The 19,591-nt window shown below is 45.9% G+C and overlaps 1 protein-coding gene across 1 annotated transcript in view; it reads left to right on the top strand.

Moving 5' to 3' along the window:
- COL20A1 (collagen type XX alpha 1 chain) overlaps nt 1-19,591 on the top strand; it is a 111,310-nt gene that overhangs the window by 77,361 nt on the left and 14,358 nt on the right. The window contains exons 33-34 of the mRNA XM_030213275.1: nt 2,690-2,743; nt 3,581-3,625. Of these exons, the coding sequence (XP_030069135.1) occupies nt 2,690-2,743; nt 3,581-3,625 (99 nt within the window). The remainder of the gene's footprint in view (nt 1-2,689; nt 2,744-3,580; nt 3,626-19,591) is intronic.

The following is a 19,591-nucleotide window of genomic DNA, read 5'->3' as shown; positions in this document are numbered from 1 at the left end:
AACTACCGCCATATTGTCAGTGAAAAGAATCACCCTGTGATTACTCTAACGCTGACCCCAAAGTATCAAAGCAATCCAATAAACCACATTCTCACAAAGTCCTCTGTCTCTCTACCACTCAGGCCATAGCTCGGCGCACCACGCACCCTGGAAATAAATCTCAAAGCCATGACTGCTCACCGCATCTGTAAATAGCTATAAATCCGTATTGGACACGGCAGGCTGAGGCCACAATCAAATCCCATTAAAATGCCTCAAAAATTAATACTACAATTCTAAATCTTCCCAAACACCTTTTGTAAGCCTAACTCTATGATGCTTCTCACTCAACCCTTTAGCAACAGTGCTAAACGGCATGAAAACACCAGCCCCATTGGAATTACTCTTGAAGCAAAATTGAAGCGTCCTACTAAAGATTGAATCTCCTGCATTGATAACTTCTTTTTACCCAAAGCAGATGCAATAACTTCCTGAAGCTCTGTAACCTTCTTTACAAGTAATCTAGACTTCCATACCTTTCTAAGTTGTGCTGGTCTTGTAATTTGGCGGTAGGTACAACAGAACATATGTTATTTTCCTGTCCTAACCTGCAGTTATTCTGGAATATGATGTGGCATAGAATTTCTGTATTGCTTAACCTTAAATTTTCTTTGACTTACAAAATTGTAATTTTTGGATCTCTTGAATATCAGGGTCACTTATACCATGAACAATGTAAGTTAACAGATATATTGCTTTTCCTGGTGTTGAAAACCATATTAAGTGAATGGAAGGATACCAAAGTATTTATACATTTTGGTGGAATTCGGTATGTCTTATATAGAAATATGAAGCAGAGAAAGCCAATCATATTAATCCCTTCCTTAAAGTTTGGCAACCTTTTAAAGCCTTCTGTTCTACCCCAGATGATTTGGTAACACCATAACACTGTAGAACAAACTTTAATATGGTATTTTTCTTTTACTGTATTAAGCTGAGGCTGTGTGTCATGTGGAGGGGCATAATCGAAATGGACACCCAAGTTTTCCTGGGGACGTCCTCGCAGGACGGCTCCAGCAAGGGGTGGGGAAACCCGTATTATTGAAACAAGATGGGCGTTCATCTTTCGTTTCGATAATACGGTCGGGGACGCCCAAATCAGCAAATTTAGGTCGACCTTAGAGATGGTTGTCCCCAGGACTTGGTCGTTTCTGATTTTCAGCGATAATGGAAAGCGAGGACGCCCATCTCAGAAACGACCAAATTCAAGCCATTTGGTCATGGGAGGAGACAGCATTCGTAGTGCACTGGTCCCCCTGACATGCCAGGACACCAACCGGGCACCCTAGGAGGCACTGCAGTGGACTTCACAAATTGCTCCCAGGTACATAGCTCCCTTACCTTCAGCCAGATGCACTAACTGAACGGAAAAAGCCTTTCCCTTACTGATCCCTTAGCGATTCGGAAAGGAACGGGCATGCATGAAGGAAATTGCATGCAAATGAGCTCCTCAGTGTTAGCTCATTTGCACACAATTTCTTTCCTAAGGAGGGGAAGCCAGTGCAGAGCAGCCAAGCAGCCAAAGACGGCTTCATACATGCAGACAAGCTGCGGGTATAATAGCCATCTACAACCTTAAATAAATTGCCATCTACAACCTTAGAAAAACACAAGTCCAGGTGAAAATATCCAAGTGCTTGTCAGGGATGTTTTTTTTTTTTTGGAGTATGGGTAAAGGATGTCCTTTGTTATGCCTCTGTCCCTGTGACAACAGTTGAGGATGTCCAAAGTGTGGATGTTTCTGTGAGAAGGATGTCCATACCTTTGCTATTCCTCTGACATCCCCTTTGTTTATTTGGATTTTGGATCACAAGTAGCAGTAGTGGGATTTGAACTGGCCACCTCTGGATTGCAAGACCCAGTGCTCTAACCACTAGGCCACTCCTCCACTCCTTGAAATTTGGCCATCCCTGGGGGGGGGGGGGGGGGCAGTTCAGGACATCCAAAATGTTTGAAAGAAGGATGTCCATGCCTTTGCTATGCCTCCGCTGACGCACACATACCTCCCCCCGCAGGGACCTGCATACTGCTGCGATGGACCCGAGTATGACATTTCATGCTGGCAAAAAAGTTTTTAAAGTTGTTTTTTTCAGGGTGGGAGGGGTTAGTGACCACTGAGGGAGTCAGGGGAGGTCATCCCCGATTCCCTCTGGTGATCATCTGGTCAGTTCAGGCACCTTTTTGAGGCTTGGTCGTAAGAAAAAATGGACCAAGTAAAGTCACCCAAGTGCTCCTCAGGGACGCCCTTCTTTTTTCCATTATCGCTTGAGGACACCCATCTATTAGGCATGCCCCAGTCCCGCCTTTGCTATGCCTCCGACATGCCCCCGTGATCTTTGGTCGTCCCCGCAACGGGAAGCAGTTGGGGGTGCCCAAAATCAGCTTTCGATTATGCTGATTTCGGCGGCCCTGAAAGAAGGATGCCCATCTCCCGATTTGTGCCGAAAGATGGGCACCCTTCTCTTTCGAAAATAAGCCTGTTAGTCATTGCTTGCCTCCATGTTAATTTGTTTTTATTTGTTTTGTTATTGCTTTTGTATTTTGAAAACATAGGGCCCTGTGCGCAGTTTAGTAAACAGGGCCCTTAATAAAGATGACTTAAATTTGAATAATGTTTAAGGGATGTTCAGTACTAGTCCTATTTTCACAGGGTCCCCCCGGCCCCCAGGGATCCCCAGGAAGAGAGGGCAGTCTAGGCCTCAAGGTAAGAAATGCTACTTCACAACTCAGCTACTTGCCGACGTGTACAAATGTACCTGTGTGTATATGTGTGACTGCTTGCACTGGCACACATTTGGGGGTAATCTCATAAGGGTTTCCCATGTGTGAAAACAGTTTACATGTGGTAAAGGCCTTTTATAAAATCATATGGTTGTGTAAGAACATTGGAAAAACCATGCTAAGTTGGATGTAGGTGTACTAAGCCAGTCCAAGTCACTAGTACCTGGCAGATCCCAAAAGGATGGGCTCTTATATGCACCACACACAGGCATTCTTGGGAGCATATATTGGGCAAAGCAGGGGTTGGATTGTGATGTAACATCATGTAAGAGGCAAGGATGTGCCTACTTAGGTGCTATTATAGAAAGACACACTTCTTAAATTTAAGAAGTGGGAGAAATTGTGCCTACTACACAAATGTGGATGCTTACACCTGCATGAGAGCACATGGAAATGTCCATGCATAGAAGTATGCACATAAATTATTGTATTTATGTGCTTACTGGCAAACTCCACCCATGCTCCACCCAGTTTGGCCCTTATACACACCTACTGGCACCATCACGTGAATGAATGTACATTTATACACATAAATGACTTTATAAAATTATCCCTCATGGGTAAAACAAATTCCACTAAATCCTAACAGAAAACCAAATGTAACAACATTGAACCTTTCCAGCCCCTGCAGAAGGAACTCCCAAAGGGGTAACCTCTTGTAGTTCACACTTTTGATGGGAATCCTCTGGTGGCAATCTGCACTTGGAGCTGGGCTGACTCTTCACTAACTCCTCGTACACTGTTGGACATTTCTCTACAGGGCACGCAGGGTCTTGATGGCATGTCTGGGTCACCTGGTCCTCCGGTAAGTGTTTGTTTCCAATCCCCATAAATTATAGGGCTTTGTCAGAAGGCTCTTCAATATCTTGGGAAGATGTCTGTTCTCCTCTTGGAGAGTTCCTAGAGGGGAAAATGAGATACAGAGAATGAGGGAAGGGAGGGGGAGGGTTGGAGAAACAGGCAGATAATATAAGAAAGAGCTATGAGGGTGATAGACTGGAATCTGAGAATGAAAAGTACAGCAGACAAAGGCTTTATCTTTCTGTTGACACCCTGAGTTTTGAATTCTAGACTTCGGTCTATTTTGTGTATGTTTGCTGTTGCCTGCTTTAGCCAAAAAAAAAGTTTTTGAAATGGTGGGATGTAAATTTTTGAAATAAATTGATGTTAAACAAACGGTTTCAAAGCTATCTAGTTTTCTTTTGACCTAAGAAAGAAATAAGCAGACGATCTACAAGATGGGCAGCAAAACAGCAGATTGATAAATTAAATGGGTCCAAATTTATAAAAGCATAAATAGTTAAAAGCCTGACACGGCCATGCTTCACCCTTTCCAAGGGCTGTGTCAGGGGCTGTGAAAACTGTAAATAAATACATACATAACCCCCCCCCCCCCCCCCCATTTACTAAGCTGCGCTCTAATGCCAACACTGTCAGCATTGCAATGCGGCTTTAATAAACAGGGGGGAAAGACATGTCAGCATAAATAAAAAGAACTCATGTCTGATCAAATAAAAAACCACAGACTTAAAACACAAACCACATATGTTAAAAACAATATGAGATATAATATAATGATCCATATAAAGTTAAAACATACATACAAGTGGGTGGAGGTGAAATAAAAACTTGAATTCAACTAATTCAAGTATGCTTTTTCGGATTCTAACATTGTTTTTTGGTTTTGAAAGGTTTTTTTTTTTTTTGCAATATATTTAATAGATCCTTGAATTGCTATCAACAAAAGCAAAATTACTATTTAAATGTAACAGCTCCAAGTAAAATAAATCAAATGATAAACCAAAAAACTTCTCTTAAGTATTAGCATTCAATAAACATTTTAAACCACCACCAACTCCCTCCCCCTCTATCTCCCCCAAATTATATGTATTAAGCATTCACTATATGTCTACGAGTTAAAAGTGTTAAAGAGTTCCAGTAGGGTTCCCAAATTGCACAAAGATGTCCAGGAACAGAATCCATATCCACAACTTTGCAACGTTCCAGAGAAGCTTATGTAGTCATCAAAGATCTCCATTGGGAAAATGTGGGTGACTTTGGTTGAAGCCAGCATTGTAATATACATTTTTCCCCAGCAAGGTTGAGCACTGAATGAACTGCAGAAATCTTCTGGGCGCAGCATGGATAATATCAAAAGAGCCAAATAATGCTGTAGGTCTTGGAGTCCAATGAGTTTTCCATATTAATGAAACATGGTCACCGATTGCTTGCCAAAAACATCGAATACTCCGACAGTGCCAAAATAAATGACCAAGGGATGATGCTGAGCATAGACATTTGATGCAGCAATCAGTGTTACTAAAATGGGCTTTATGGGCCCAGACTGGTGAAATGTATAGCCACAAAATCAACTTATATTACTATTCCCAGTATAAGATATTTTTAGTAAAGACAGCATGTGATTGGAGACTACTCTGCAAGTGTCATGCTGTAATTTCCACCTGTAGGTCTTCTGTCCACCTCTGCACCAAGGCAACAAAAGAGAACTCCAGTAATAATTCCTTTAAGGCCACATGATGAAAACATAATTGTACATGATTTTGGGCCTCCAGTGTAAAGGTCTCCGTTAATCTTTCATGAAGTTCCGCCGTCAGGGCAGGGACTGTCAGAGAGCGGACATAATGTTGTAATTGTAAATAGGAAAACACATCTTGGGCCATCTTCTGCAATCACCTAAAAAAGAAATTTTAAACCACACTGCTCCCAGATTTTAAAGCAACTAGAGGTGAGGCCTAGGAGAAAGTCACCATTACCTTGCAGAGACAAAAGTGGAGTTATCAAAGGGGAGATTCTCAATGCCTTACACATCCACTGCCAAGTGAAATGAGTAAGATGGAAAAATCTGCCAAGACTATCCCAAACTTTTAGCAAGAGCATGAAGGACATAACTAAAATGAAAGGGCCATGATAAAAATGTCTCAAGTGTGGTGTATGAAAACGGAGACACATCTTAAAACCAATGGTTGACGTGTCTCATATTGCAGCCAAAGAAAAAAGTTGAATATGCAATAATCCTAATCCACCTTTATCTCGAGGCAGGTAGGCCTGCACGATCGGCAACCTTGCACATTTTCTATTCCATAAATAAGTATTAAGGAGTTTAGTTAGTGCCTTTCGTGTTTGACCTTCAGAACTAAAGGGAGGATCTGAAATACCTAAAGCCATTAAGGCAATAACATCATGTTAAATAAAGCTACTTTGCCCATCAACAACAATTGATGTCTGCCATGTTTGCAGTTTGCCTTTGGTGGAAATCAACCAAGGTTCTATGTTATAAACATATAATTGGGATAAATCCTGCAGAATCAGAATCCTCAAATATTTAATAAATCCATCTGCTCAGGTAAGGGGAAATTGTCCCACCCAATCACGTTTCACCACAGTTTGTAAAGATAATGCCATAGATTTTTGCAAATTTAGGGTGAACCCAAAAAGTATTGAAATTCCTCTACTATACTAAGCAGCCATTGTAACAATTTCTAAGGTTGGGTCAAAGTCAAAAGTAGATCATCTGTGAAAGCTAGGATTCTAATTTCACAACCCCCCTATCTGAACAGCTGTGATCTCCATTTCTTTAAGAATTGTGCACAAGAAAGGCACCAGATATATTAAAAAGGCTTCAGATATATTAAAAATAACAATGAGGAAAGGGGGCATCCTTGCCTAGTACCTTCTAAAATGGAAAATGCCTCTGTCATAGTATCATTGGCTAATATAGCTGCCTTCGGCAAGTTATAAAGGGTACTATGGCGAACAGGGGACTTATGTCTGTGTCTTCTTGTGTGAATATATGACATTTGCTTCCCAGAGCATTTCCCTTGTTTGGATAGCAGATGGTGACTGTCTGTAATGCAGTTACAAAAGTGACAGTTTTTTCCCACCTGCACTGTGAGGAAAGTTTTAGTCTCAGTATGGGAGCACAGAAGTAAACATCTCTGTCCTGAGACCCTGTTCAAGGCTTGTGACAGTTATTATCCTAAAACTCCCCAGGTGCTACCCAGGTGGTGGAAAAGTGTTTAGACAGTTTTAATATTGATCCTTATTCAGTTACCTGTTATTGCTTGTTACTTTTCATCTGTTTTATATAGTTCACTGGTCTAATTCTGTGACATTAAACCTTGCTAGTTTGTCGGCTCTGATCTGGACTGACTAAGAATCCTGGTGGTTTTTGTGTTAGGTCTGTGGGTGCTTTTCAGGAACTGTGGGACCCTTGAGAGTGAGGCCCCAGTAACCTAGAAATCATGGGGAATAACTTGAGAGTGGGAGACTTGCCCAGAGGCAAGTGGGACCCAGTCGGTGGGATGGAGGGTGCTCGTATAGAGCACATCCCCAGGTGCAGGTGGGCCTGGGCAGTGCTGGGGGAAGAACCTCAGGGTGATCCTAGGCGGGTATTAGGCATTTTGTGACATGTACATATAGGCTGGAAAAATCAGTTTGATAGGCCAACATATTATAAAGTCTTATAAAGGTAATCCCAGCAAAAATTTTATCAAAGGCTTTTTCAGCATCTAAACTGACCAGCATACTGGGGAGTCCAGACGATTGTGCATGTGCCATAGCCAAAAAGCACAAAATGTACATTAAGAACCGAGGCCCTTGGCAAAACCCACTTGGGCTTCCCCAATTAATTCTGGTAAATATACCGTCGGTCTATCTGCCAAAATGTGTGCTAAGAGCTTAATAACATTTAACAATGATATCGAATGATAAGAGAATGGACATAGGCCTGATTTACCAGGTTTAAGCAGAAGAGTTATAAGCACCCTATTTGCCCTAGGTGGAAAAGCACCCACATCAACTGCCTCCACATAATAGGCCAGTAAGGGACCACAAAGTTGCGCCACCAGCAGTTTATTAAACTCCGGGGTATATCCATCTGGACCTGGTGCTGTACAAGATTTTAACCTCTTAATGGCAGATTGAAGTTCTTTTGACAACGTAGGTTCATTTAAGCGCTCACAAGCCTCTGGAAAAAGGCATGGTAAACCCGCATCTTCAAGGTAATCAACTAAATCTGAGCCCTCCACCAGTGGACCATCTTGATAAAATGTCTTGTAATAATTATAAAATATTTGGTCTATGGTCTCTGTGGTAGTGTGACATTGACCAGTATTGTCACATAGACAGGGAATATATCTGGAGCCTCCCCAACATTTAGTGACATGTGCCAATAATTTTCCTGCCTTATTTCCATATCTGTAATAGTGGAATTTCCTAAATAATAACATTCACTTAGTCCTTTTGTGAATAAATGCATTGAGGGCTGCCTGGGTAGAGAAGATGTTCATGGGCACGCTTACTCGGCGAGTGAATATAAGCACGCTTTGTCATTACATATTTTTTTGCTAAGTGTATAGTACCCGCTGCAATACAGTGAGTACGGGCCGAGACATAGGAGATAATATCCACTCTTAATACTACTTTTGCTATCTCCCAAAATAATGCTGGAGTGTCAACATGTCGCACATTAAATTATGCAAAGTCTGCCCATTTCTGCTTAAGATATTGTTGAAAATGTAGTTCCATATCATCAAGCTGATCAATCCATAGACTGGTGGGTTGTGTCCATCTACCAGCAGGTGGAGATAGAGAGCAAACTTTTGCCTCCCTATATGTGGTCATGTGCTGCCGGAAACTCCTCAGTATGTTCTCTATCTCAGCAGGTGGTGGTCACACACAGCAGCAGCTCTGGCTAGGCCTCCAAGCCTAATTTTTAGGTTTTGTTGAGTGCCTGGGGTTGAGGGCTCTTTTGAGCAAGTGCAAACCTGGTGGTGCCAGGTCCCTCCTTTTCTCCCCCCTCCCGCTGGCTCCGTTAAAAAAAAAAATAAATAAAAAAAATAAAAAAAATTTTTTTGAACGTCCTTAAAGGCGTTTATCTCGACGTTTATTTAAGCGTCTATTGCAGCTACTCACTGGGACACCAGGTCGTTACAACTCGGAGCGGACAGCAGGTAATTTTTACCTTTTTATAGCGGGCAGGGGGTTCCCCGATTCTTCTCCTCGTGGCATATGGCGTCGGAGGGCGAGGGCGCAAAGGGTCGCTCCCCGGGTCGCTTGAGCGCTTCTAGAGGGGATGCGGGGGTCTTAAAGCCTGATTCGCCCTTGTTGGGTGACAGTTTCGTGACCAATGAATGTCCCGGTCCTTCCTCCGGCGTGGCGGTTTTTCCCGCCATAAACGCCCATCCCCCGCTCCTCGCCTCCGCCATCTTGGCCGGCCACGCGGCTCGGATGGCTTCTTCTTGGGCCGCCCTTGAGGTTGGAGACATTAATGCCATGAACGCCCTTAATTTGGGCGACGGCACAGAAGCGGCTAAAGTTAAGAGCCGTTCTTCCCGCGCGGCTCCTTCGCGGAGTTTCGCGCCGGACGCCATTTTGGATGCGCAGCATGTCTCTCCCCCGCTATTGAGAGCGCCGGTTGAGGGTGCGTCTAGGGCTGTTGCCCAGGCTGCGGAAGTGCACAGTCTGGGGGGTTTCTCCCCCGAGTTTGTTTTGCTGCTGCATCAGGCCTTCCTCATGCACAACGCTGCCCCAGCTCCCTCGTCTGGTAAAGAGGTTGAGGTTCCCAGAGGTAAACACCCTCGGGTTGATTTCCAGGCCTTGGAGGAATTTGTCTCATCCGATGTAGATGAGGGCAGCGTGTCTGAGGTCTCCCAACGGTCCTTTGCGGATTCCTTGGAGGAGACGGATCCCCGCTCGGATGGAGCGGATGACCCCTCTGCAGCGCGGCTTTTTAGCCCAGAGGATTTGCCCAACCTGTTGTTACAGGCCATGGACACTTTGAAGATTTCCTCTCCGGAGGACGTCTCTCCCTCAGCCCCTGTTGGCTCTGCCATTATGCTGGGGACGAAGCGCCCGCCTAGAACCTTCCACGTGCATGATGCCATGCACACCTTAATTTCGGCTCAATGGGATGTCCCAGAAGCGAGCCTTAAAGTGGCTAGGGCTATGTCCCGCCTCTATCCTTTGGCTGTGAGTGAACGTGAGGCCTATCTGTGGCCTACCGTGGATTCTTTAATCACTGCGGTGACTAAGAAAACGGCGTTGCCGGTGGAAGGTGGCACAGCCCTAAAGGACGCCCAAGACAGAAGATTGGAGGCGGCCTTAAGGTCGTCCTTTGAGGCGGCTGCTTTAAATTTGCAGGCCTCAGTTTGCGGCTCCTATGTGGCCAGGGCGTGCCTGACTATGGTACAGCGGGCTTCCCCCTCGGATCATTCCTTGAGGGCTGATTGGCCGGCCCTGGAATCGGGCTTAGCCTATTTGGCAGACTTGCTGTATGATGTCTTGAGAGCCTCAGCTAAAGGCATGGCTCAGACAGTCTCTGCGCGGCGGTGGCTTTGGCTGAAACATTGGTCTGCTGACCACGCCTCTAAATCCCGCCTGGCTAGATTGCCTTTTAAAGGCAAGCTGCTCTTTGGGGTCGAGCTGGACAAAATCGTGACCGATCTCGGCACGTCTAAGGGCAAGAAGTTACCAGAGGTCAGGGCTTGGGCTAGTGCTCGTCCCGGTACCTCCAGAGGACGGTTTCTGGAAGCCCGTCGGTACCGCCCGGGCAGGTCGGGTTTTTCTGCCCCCTCTTCCTTTAAGAGGAATTTCTCCCCCAAGCAGCATTCCTTTCGCAGAGACCGCCGTCCCGGAGGTGCTCCCTCCGGTCCTCCCCCAGGGTCTCGTACCCAATGACGGGGTCTTGGTCCACGCCCCAGTGCAGATTGGAGGACGGCTGTCCTCGTTTCTGGGCGAGTGGACCACAATAACTTCAGACACGTGGGTGCTGGAAGTCATCAGAGACGGCTACAAACTAGAGTTCTGCCGACCCTTAAAAGACGGGTTTGTACTCTCTCCCTGCAAGTCTCCGGTCAAAGCTGTGGCAGTGCAGCAGACCTTGGACAATCTGATCCGCCTGGGCGCGGTCGTTCCGGTGCCAGAAAGTCAGCTTGGCAAGGGACGTTACTCCATTTACTTTGTGGTACCAAAGAAAGGAGGTTCTGTCCGGCCTATCCTCGACCTCAAAGGGGTCAATCGGGCCTTGAAAGTGCGGCACTTTCGCATGGAGACTCTCCGCTCTGTTATAGCGGCAGTGAAGGCAGGAGAGTTCCTGGCATCCTTGGACATCAAGGAAGCGTACCTACATATTCCCATCTGGCCTCCTCATCAACGCTTTCTGCGTTTTGCAGTCCTGGGACGACAATTCCAGTTCAGAGCCCTCCCTTTCGGGTTGGCTACTGCTCCGCGGACCTTTTCCAAAGTAATGGTGGTCATCGCGGCCTTCCTACGAAAGGAAGGAGTACAAGTCCATCCTTATCTGGACGACTGGTTGATCCGAGCCCCCTCTTATGCAGAGTGCGGCAAAGCTGTGGACCGGGTAGTTGCTCTTTTGAGCTCCCTGGGATGGATCATCAACTGGGAGAAGAGCCAGCTGCGCCCGACTCAGTCCCTGGAGTACCTGGGAGTTCGATTCGACACCCAAGTGGGCAGAGTGTTCCTGCCAGACAATCGGATTGTCAAACTTCAGGCTCAGGTGGACCAGTTCCTAGTAGCCTCTCCCCTTCGGGCTTGGGACTATGTGCAGCTGTTGGGCTCTATGACGGCCACGATGGAAGTTGTGCCCTGGGCCAGGGCTCATATGAGACCACTTCAACACTCTTTGCTGCAGCGCTGGACTCCGATGTCGGAGGAATATGCTGTGCGCCTTCCCTTGGACCCAGCAGTGCGCAAGGCGCTGAGCTGGTGGATGCAGACAGACAAGTTGTCTGCGGGAATGCCTCTGGTGACCCCAGAGTGGATTGTCGTCACGACGGACGCCTCGTTGTCGGGCTGGGGAGCCCACTGCTTGGGAAGGACAGCGCAGGGGCTATGGTCTCCTGCAGAGGCAAAGTGGTCTATCAACCTCCTGGAACTCAGAGCCATTCGGTTGGCGCTTTTGGAGTTCATCCCGGTACTGGTGTGGAAGCCTGTACGGGTCCTGTCGGACAATGCCACGGCTGTGGCCTATGTCAACCGCCAGGGAGGTACCAAGAGCGCCCCTCTAGCCAAGGAGGCTATGAATCTTTGCCAGTGGGCGGAAGCGAACCTGGAGCAGCTTTCAGCGGCCCACATTGCCGGAGTCATGAATGTCAAGGCGGACTTTCTCAGTCGCCATACCTTGGAGCCCGGAGAGTGGCAGCTATCTGCTCAGGCGTTCTTGGACATCATGAAGCGCTGGGGCCAGCCGAGCCTAGATCTGATGGCGTCATTGGCCAATTGCCAAGTGCCGCGCTTTTTCAGCAGAGGACGGGACCCTCGATCCCTGGGAGTAGATGCTCTTCTCCAACAGTGGCCGACACAAGAGCTTCTCTATGTGTTCCCGCCCTGGCCCATGTTGGGCAGGGTGCTAGACCGGGTGGCAAAGCATCCCGGCAGGGTCATCCTGGTGGGTCCGGATTGGCCCAGGCGTCCCTGGTATGCGGACTTGATCAGGCTCTCAGTCGACGATCCTCTGCGGCTGCCAGTGGAGCAGGGCCTGTTACATCAGGGTCCCGTGGTGATGGAGGATCCCTCCCCCTTTGGGCTTACGGCCTGGCTATTGAGCGGCAGCGTCTGAGAAAGAAGGGCTTCTCAGACAAGGTCATCGCCACTATGCTGAGAGCGAGGAAGCGCTCTACTTCTACTGCTTACGCCAGGGTTTGGCGTATCTTTGCAGCATGGTGTGAAGCAGGCTCACTTTCTCCCTTCACTGCTCCAATCTCTTCAGTGTTGGCGTTCCTGCAAGAAGGTCTGGAGAAAGGCCTGTCGCTCAGTTCCCTTAAAGTCCAGGTAGCGGCTCTGGCTTGCTTCAGGGGCCGCCTGAAGGGTGCTTCCCTGGCTTCGCAGCCAGATGTGGTGCGCTTTCTCAAGGGAGTTAATCACCTTCGCCCTCCTCTACACTCAGTGGTGCCTGCGTGGAATCTCAATCTGGTACTAAGAGCATTGCAGAAGCCACCTTTTGAACCCTTGTCGAGGGCATCTCTGAAAGACCTGACGTTGAAAGCAGTCTTTTTGGTGGCTATCACTTCGGCCAGAAGAGTTTCCGAGCTCCAGGCGCTCTCATGTCGAGAGCCTTTTCTGCAGTTCACTGAGGCAGGAGTGACTATTCGCACAGTGCCTTCCTTCCTGCCCAAGATTGTTTCTCGCTTCCATGTGAATCAGCAGCTCTGTCTCCCTTCCTTTCGTAGGGAGGACTACCCAGAGGAGTACTCTGCTCTTAAATATCTGGATGTGAGACGAGTCATCATCAGATACTTGGAAGTGACCAATGATTTCCGGAAATCGGATCATCTGTTTGTCCTGTTTGCAGGTCCTCGTAAGGGTCTGCAGGCTGCTAAGCCTACAGTGGCAAGATGGGTCAAGGAAGCCATTGCAGCGGCTTATGTGGCCGCGGGGAAGGTGCCGCCTATCCAGCTGAAGGCTCACTCCACGAGAGCTCAGGCGGCCTCGATGGCAGAGGCCGGATCCGTCTCCTTGGAAGAGATATGCAAGGCGGCAACTTGGGCTTCGGCTCATACATTCTCCAAGCATTACCGTTTGACTGTGGCTGCACGGGCGGAGGCCGGTTTGGAGCTTCAGTGTTGAGGTCAGGGATTTCAATGTCCCGCCCTGGGTGAGTACTGCTTCGGTACATCCCACCAGTCTATGGATTGATCAGCTTGATGATATGGAAGGTAAAATTATGTATAATCATACCTGATAATTTTCTTTCCATTAATCATAGCTGATCAATCCATAGCCCCTCCCAGATATCTGTACTGTTTTTATTCTGGTTGCATTTCAGGTTCAAGTTTAGTCTTCAGTTACTTCAGAAAGACTTCGTGTTCAAGTTTTTTCACTTGGATTCTTCAAGAGTTAAGACGAGTTTGTGTTACAGTGAGCTGCTGCATTCCTCTCCCCTCCGTTTTACGGGGCTGGATTGAGACTTAAAATTCTGCCGGCACTCCCTCCCGCTTCGTGCAGCTGTAGGGCAGCTTTGTACCCTCCCGCTTCGGCGGTGTTAGGGTCAGTCAGCTCCTCCCGCGGTTGCGGTTGCAGGATAAGCCAGATCCCCCCGCATCGGCGGGTGTGGTGTCCCTCCCCCGCTCCGCGGGGATGAGCTGGACGGATTCCCCTCCCCCACTTGTGTGGGGATGAGCTGGGTTAATTCCCCTCCCCCGTTTCGGCGGTGGTGAGCTGGGCAGAGTGTCCCTTCGTGGGTGTAATTCTCTAAGTGCTGAGTCCTGCGGATGGAGCTTTGATATCGACATACTGAGGAGTTTCCGGCAGCACATGACCACATATAGGGAGGCAAAAGTTTGCTCTCTATCTCCACCTGCTGGTAGATGGACACAACCCACCAGTCTATGGATTGATCAGCTATGATTAATGGAAAGAAAATTATCAGGTATGATTATACATAATTTTACCATCTGTTGCTAAGTAAGCTGGAAAGCACCAGTTAACTTTTTTTTTCTTAGTATTTCTCGACATTAGGTCTACCCACAGGAGGGAATGATCTGATATTGTGGTCGGGCCAATTTCCACTATATTAACACAAGGAAATATCAACTGGGATACTAATATATAATCTATTTTTGAGAGTGATCCATGGGCCCTGGAGAGGAGCATGTAATCATGCTCTGTCAGATAAAAATGTTGCCATGGGTCAACCAAATCTAAGGCAGACCTCTTGCGGAGCCCATGTGCCCTGATAACTTAGGGGCTGAACTGTCTACTTCACAATTCACCACTTGATTAAAATCACCTGCCACGAGTAGAGGCAGAGATGCATCTTGCAAGCCCAACCAAACTAATTTTTTAAAGAATGCATGTTGGTAAACATTTGGACCATACACATTAATGAGGTGCATCTGTTGTCCATCTAGTTTGATATTCAAAAGAAGATCACACCCATATGGATCAGTGAGAAGCTGCTGTACATCACACAATAAAGATTTTCTGATCAATGCTGCCACCCTAGCTTTTTTTAGTGGGTGAGGAGGCATAATATATTTATTTTATTTATTTATTTATTTGTAGCATTTGTATCCCACATTTTCCCACCTATTTGCAGGCTCAATGTGGCTTACATTATGCCGCAATGGCAATCACCATTTCCAGGTCGATAATTACAGATGATGTTACCTTAAGGTGCAATACATGGTAAAATATGATACAATTTGATATACCCTGCCCACCTAACCTTTACTAAGATTTTGATGCTCTATATCTGTTAATTTAGTTTCCTGTATATATACAGTGTCCGCTTGTTAGTGATTTAATGATGATAATATTTTATTGTGCTTGACTGGAGAAGTAATACCTGATACAATCCAAGACGTAATCCTCGCTTAGGTGATCCCAGGTTTACCCACATATGCCAAAGTAGACAAATGTTTCCACCATAAAATCTTCACCCTGAGAGCCCAGCCTTCTCTCAGGACAAGTACAAGAGAACCCATATTAAAGATAAGTGTACCACAAAACCCAAACTCCACTCCTGGGTTAAAATTAGTTACCCCCCCCCCCCCCCCCAAAAAAAAAAAACACAGAGTCTCAAAATCACATACGTATAGCAACCTCCATACTATAGTTGCAGCAAATTTTCCCACCCTTCCCCATAACCCTTGTCCCTTTCCCCCAAATCCTCCCACTCCTTTCCCTTCATCTCCACACATGCAAACACTCCCTCAGCAATGAGAATGTCAACAGGGCACGTTAAGGATGCTCCCTGAGCCCTGGTCCCTAAAAGCGTGCACTTATTCAGCAATAAATCCCCAAAGCCAAACAGAACAATTAGGCATAGCAACCTTCAAATAAAATACAGAACAAATATCTAACAATATAGCAGATGATTCAGGTAGACTCTCAGCAGAAGTCAAAGTGTTCATGAAATCTTGCACTGCCGAGATTGAATTCAGCACCTTCCAGCGCCCCTCATAAAACGCCTTCAGAAGCACTGGGTATAAAAACAGAAAGTTGAACTGCTTTTCTGCCAACACTGTACAGGTTGTATAGGACTGCTTCCTCTTCTCAGTGAGCATAGGAGAATAATCTTGAAAAATCTTCGTATTGCAATGTATTATGTTTGTTTTTATATTGGCAAAGAAGTTCAACTTTATGCATGTAATTATGCAATTTCACGATCATCACACGGGGCCTCAGGTCTCTGGAGTCTCGTTATCCAAGTCTATGCGCACATTCTAATTTTATCTGGCTCAGACTCCCGCATGGGAAACTCCATATTTACTGTTAATCAATATTGGAGCTATAGGCAGTCGAATCAATCAACAATCATCTAAATATAGACTCCTACATAAATATATCTTGCGTCAAATATATGTTTAAATTTATAGGGGAAAAGCCTCAATCCCGGCGTGAGCTCCTTGTGTTGTGAAACAACGTAAGGGAGCACCGCCCGATCATCACTGGCTGAAAAACCCCTGTTTAAGTAACCCACTTTTGTTACCAATTTTTCAAAAAAACTCAAATTAATGGTTACTTAACTTCACTGCTGAAACTTTCTTAAGCAGTAAACCGGAACACAGTCATCTGAACCCAATCCACGGCCCGACTCAGCCTAAGTTTCGCCTTCTTCCTCAGGGTCCGTGGGTCAATCAACTGTATCTATCACGAAAAATGTCACATAAATCATATATTTGGCGCTCCTTAGTATGAACAGTATCGCCTCCAATCTTAACTTAATGCTTCTTACTTCAATCGGCTTTTCGCTTTTCTCAATGTGAACTTTTCAAGATGGCGTCGGTATTTATAATGGATGACGTCAGACGCTATATTTAGGCTCCGCCCAACTTCCTGCTAGGCGGGGCTAGCTTACGTGTAACTCATCCCTTACAGATCAAGTGTTTATACCTCATACATTTATAACGGTTGACCTCAGACGGAACTTAGTCAGAAGAACTGACTCCATTCAATTCTAATATTTAAACCGTCCGGTTGTAGAGAGTGTAAACGGTATATCCATCTTTGCTCCTGTTGTAGTAGAACCAATCTTCTATCGCCTCCTCGTATGTCCCACTTGATTTGTTGTAAAATGACACATTTAAGAGTGTCAAAAGTGTGATTTAATTCGATGCAATGCATGGCTAAAGGAGCGGTCTTCTTCTGTGTATTGATGTTGCTCTTATGTTCTGTGCACCAACCCTTTAGTAAAAGGGCTCCTGACTGAAGTGTAGAGTATTGGGTCCCGATATGGACCACATTTTACAAAATAGCTGTTTCATGGAACTAGGGGGTAGCCAGACCTTGGCGGGAGGGGTCCAGAGCCCGAGGTGGGGGGACACAGTTTAGCCCACCTCCCCCAGCCACATATCCCCCCACCACTTTCGACCTCCCTCCCGCCGTTGACCCTCCCCCGTCACCGCCAGATACCTTTGCTGGCGGGGGTCCCCAACCCCCGCCAGCCGAAGTCTTCTTCAGCGCTGGTCTCCGGTGCCTTCGCTGATCTGTTTCTGTCAGTCCTGACTCCTGACATCCTGCATGCATGTCCTGCACAGGGCTACATACAGAACGTGCATGCAGGACGTCTGGACCCCCGCCAGCAAAGGTACCTGGCGGCGGTGGGGGAGGGTCAGTGGCGGCAGGGAAGGGTCGGCAATGGGGGGGTCAGCAGTAGAGGGGTCCAGGGCTAAATCTGTGGGAGGCCATGCCCCCGTGGCCCCACCTAGCTACACCCCTGCATGGAACCCAAGTAAAATCTCATTGCAGTTGTGAATGTCTCCAATTCTTAAACTAAGAATTGGGGACATTCACAACTGCAATGAGATTTTACTTGGGTTCCTTGAAACAGCTATTTTGCGAAATGTGGTCCATGTCTGGACCCAGTACTCTACACTTCTTTAAGTTAAGTACTTTTGCCTTATTCAAAAAGCACAATGTATGAGTTGGCACTATAAATAATTGTGGAAAATAAGCATCTGCATCAGTTTTAACAACTTTGAATAGTTTTGTGCCATCTGCAAATTTAATTACCTCATTTTCGTTCTGATTTCCAGATAATTTTTAAATATGATAGATAGCACCAGTCCCAGTACAGATCCCTGCGGCACTCCACTATTCACTCTCCTCCATTGTGAAAATTCAGAGCTGGCAAGAACCCTGTGTACTTAGGCCCTGATGCTCAAAGCTTGCCAAGCTTGCAATGTTCAGTTTAGACTACTTATAGCCAATCTAGCGTGCATGTTATTCCTCAGTTGAGCAGACTGGATTGTCTTTATCTACTGTCACTTACTATGTTACAGTGGGGCTTATTTTCAAAGCACTTAGACTTCCAAAGTTCCATAGGTTACTATGGAACTTTGTAAGTCTGAGTAATTTGAAAATATGCCTATGTCTAATGCACAAAGGGGTTCTATGTTGCTTTTACTGTTTGCGGTAGCAGCTTCCGAATATCCTATACAAATGTTTTACAATAAGCTCATTAGTATTAAAATGAGCATTCCGTGCAATGCAGAGACGTTTCAGTGCAATACATAGAAAGGAGTGCCTACCTTTAACATTCAAAATTTTCTGGCAGGTCTGGAGCTGTCGTTGCATGAGGGTGACTTCTTGGTGGAGCAGCCTGCTTGCACGATATCTCAGTGGAGCAGTCTGCTTGCATTTTTTAATACTACTACTACTACTACTACTACTACTTAACATTTCTAGAGCGCTACTAGGGTTACGCAGCGCTGTACAATTTAACAAAGAGAGACAGTCCCTGCTCAAAGAGCTTACAATCTAATAGACAAGTGAACGGTCGGTCCGATAGGGGCAGTCAAATTGGGGCATTCTGGATTCACTGAACGGTAAGGGTTAGGTTAGTATCTGTACGTGTGTGTATGACCCACACTTAGCAGTAGTGTTAAAGTTATTGTGGAGCAAAAAAATAAAAAGGAAACTCCATCTGATATCACTGGACACACGCCTATGATGTGGTTGTTGCCTTTCTTTCCTGGGCATGTGCAGAACATCGACACCTAACGCAAGACTGTTCTGCGCATGTGCTAGGTGCTTTTCTTATCAAACCACTTGCAGAATTTTCATGCATCTCATCTGCATGCAATTTCCTTTGAGCATTGATCACTGTTTCAAAATTGGTAAGTTCAGCTGTGGATATAAATGCACGTGGTATTTAACAGTGACTTTTGAGCATCTGGTATTTAGGCACAGTAGCTGCAACGTGTGATGAAACCCCCATGTGGATTTTACCTCCCCTGTGTTTCTCCCTATCCTTTCTGCTGCATCCGGTATGTACACTGTGGAACATCACATGCTTTGGGTTTTAGAGAAGAGAGCGGAAAAGTTTCCCACGTAACTCATAAATACTTGGGCAAATTCCTTAGAAAACTGACCTCGCTATGTGGTGATTCTAGTTCTTTCTTTGTATGTCCTGTTCTCTGGGGCTTTACTTACATCACAGCTCTGAATGTTCATAGCATTCAAAACTGCAGAGGACCAGAGCATCCAAAATCTCTGAAGACATTTCTTCAACAAGGCCTACAATGAGAACCTACAACCCCACTAATCCACTTCACTAACCCATTCAGTTATGAAAGACCACCTTCTATAATTACCCTAATAAATCCCTTCCTCCTCTTTTCTTCCCTTAATTAATCTCTTCACAATACTAACTGTACCTGATATACTGGAATAACTATGTTAACAATACTATGTAAGCCACATTGAGCCTGCAAATAGGTGGGAAAATGTGGGATACAAATGCAATAAAATAAATAAAAAGCCTCAAATGTGGCAACTTGGGAAATGA

Source organism: Microcaecilia unicolor, chromosome 8 (genome assembly GCF_901765095.1).
Source record: "Microcaecilia unicolor chromosome 8, aMicUni1.1, whole genome shotgun sequence".
In the NCBI taxonomy this organism is placed as follows: domain Eukaryota; kingdom Metazoa; phylum Chordata; class Amphibia; order Gymnophiona; family Siphonopidae; genus Microcaecilia; species Microcaecilia unicolor.
The sequence above is the reverse complement of the archived record's forward strand: the minus strand, read 5'-3'. Positions and strand labels throughout refer to the sequence as shown.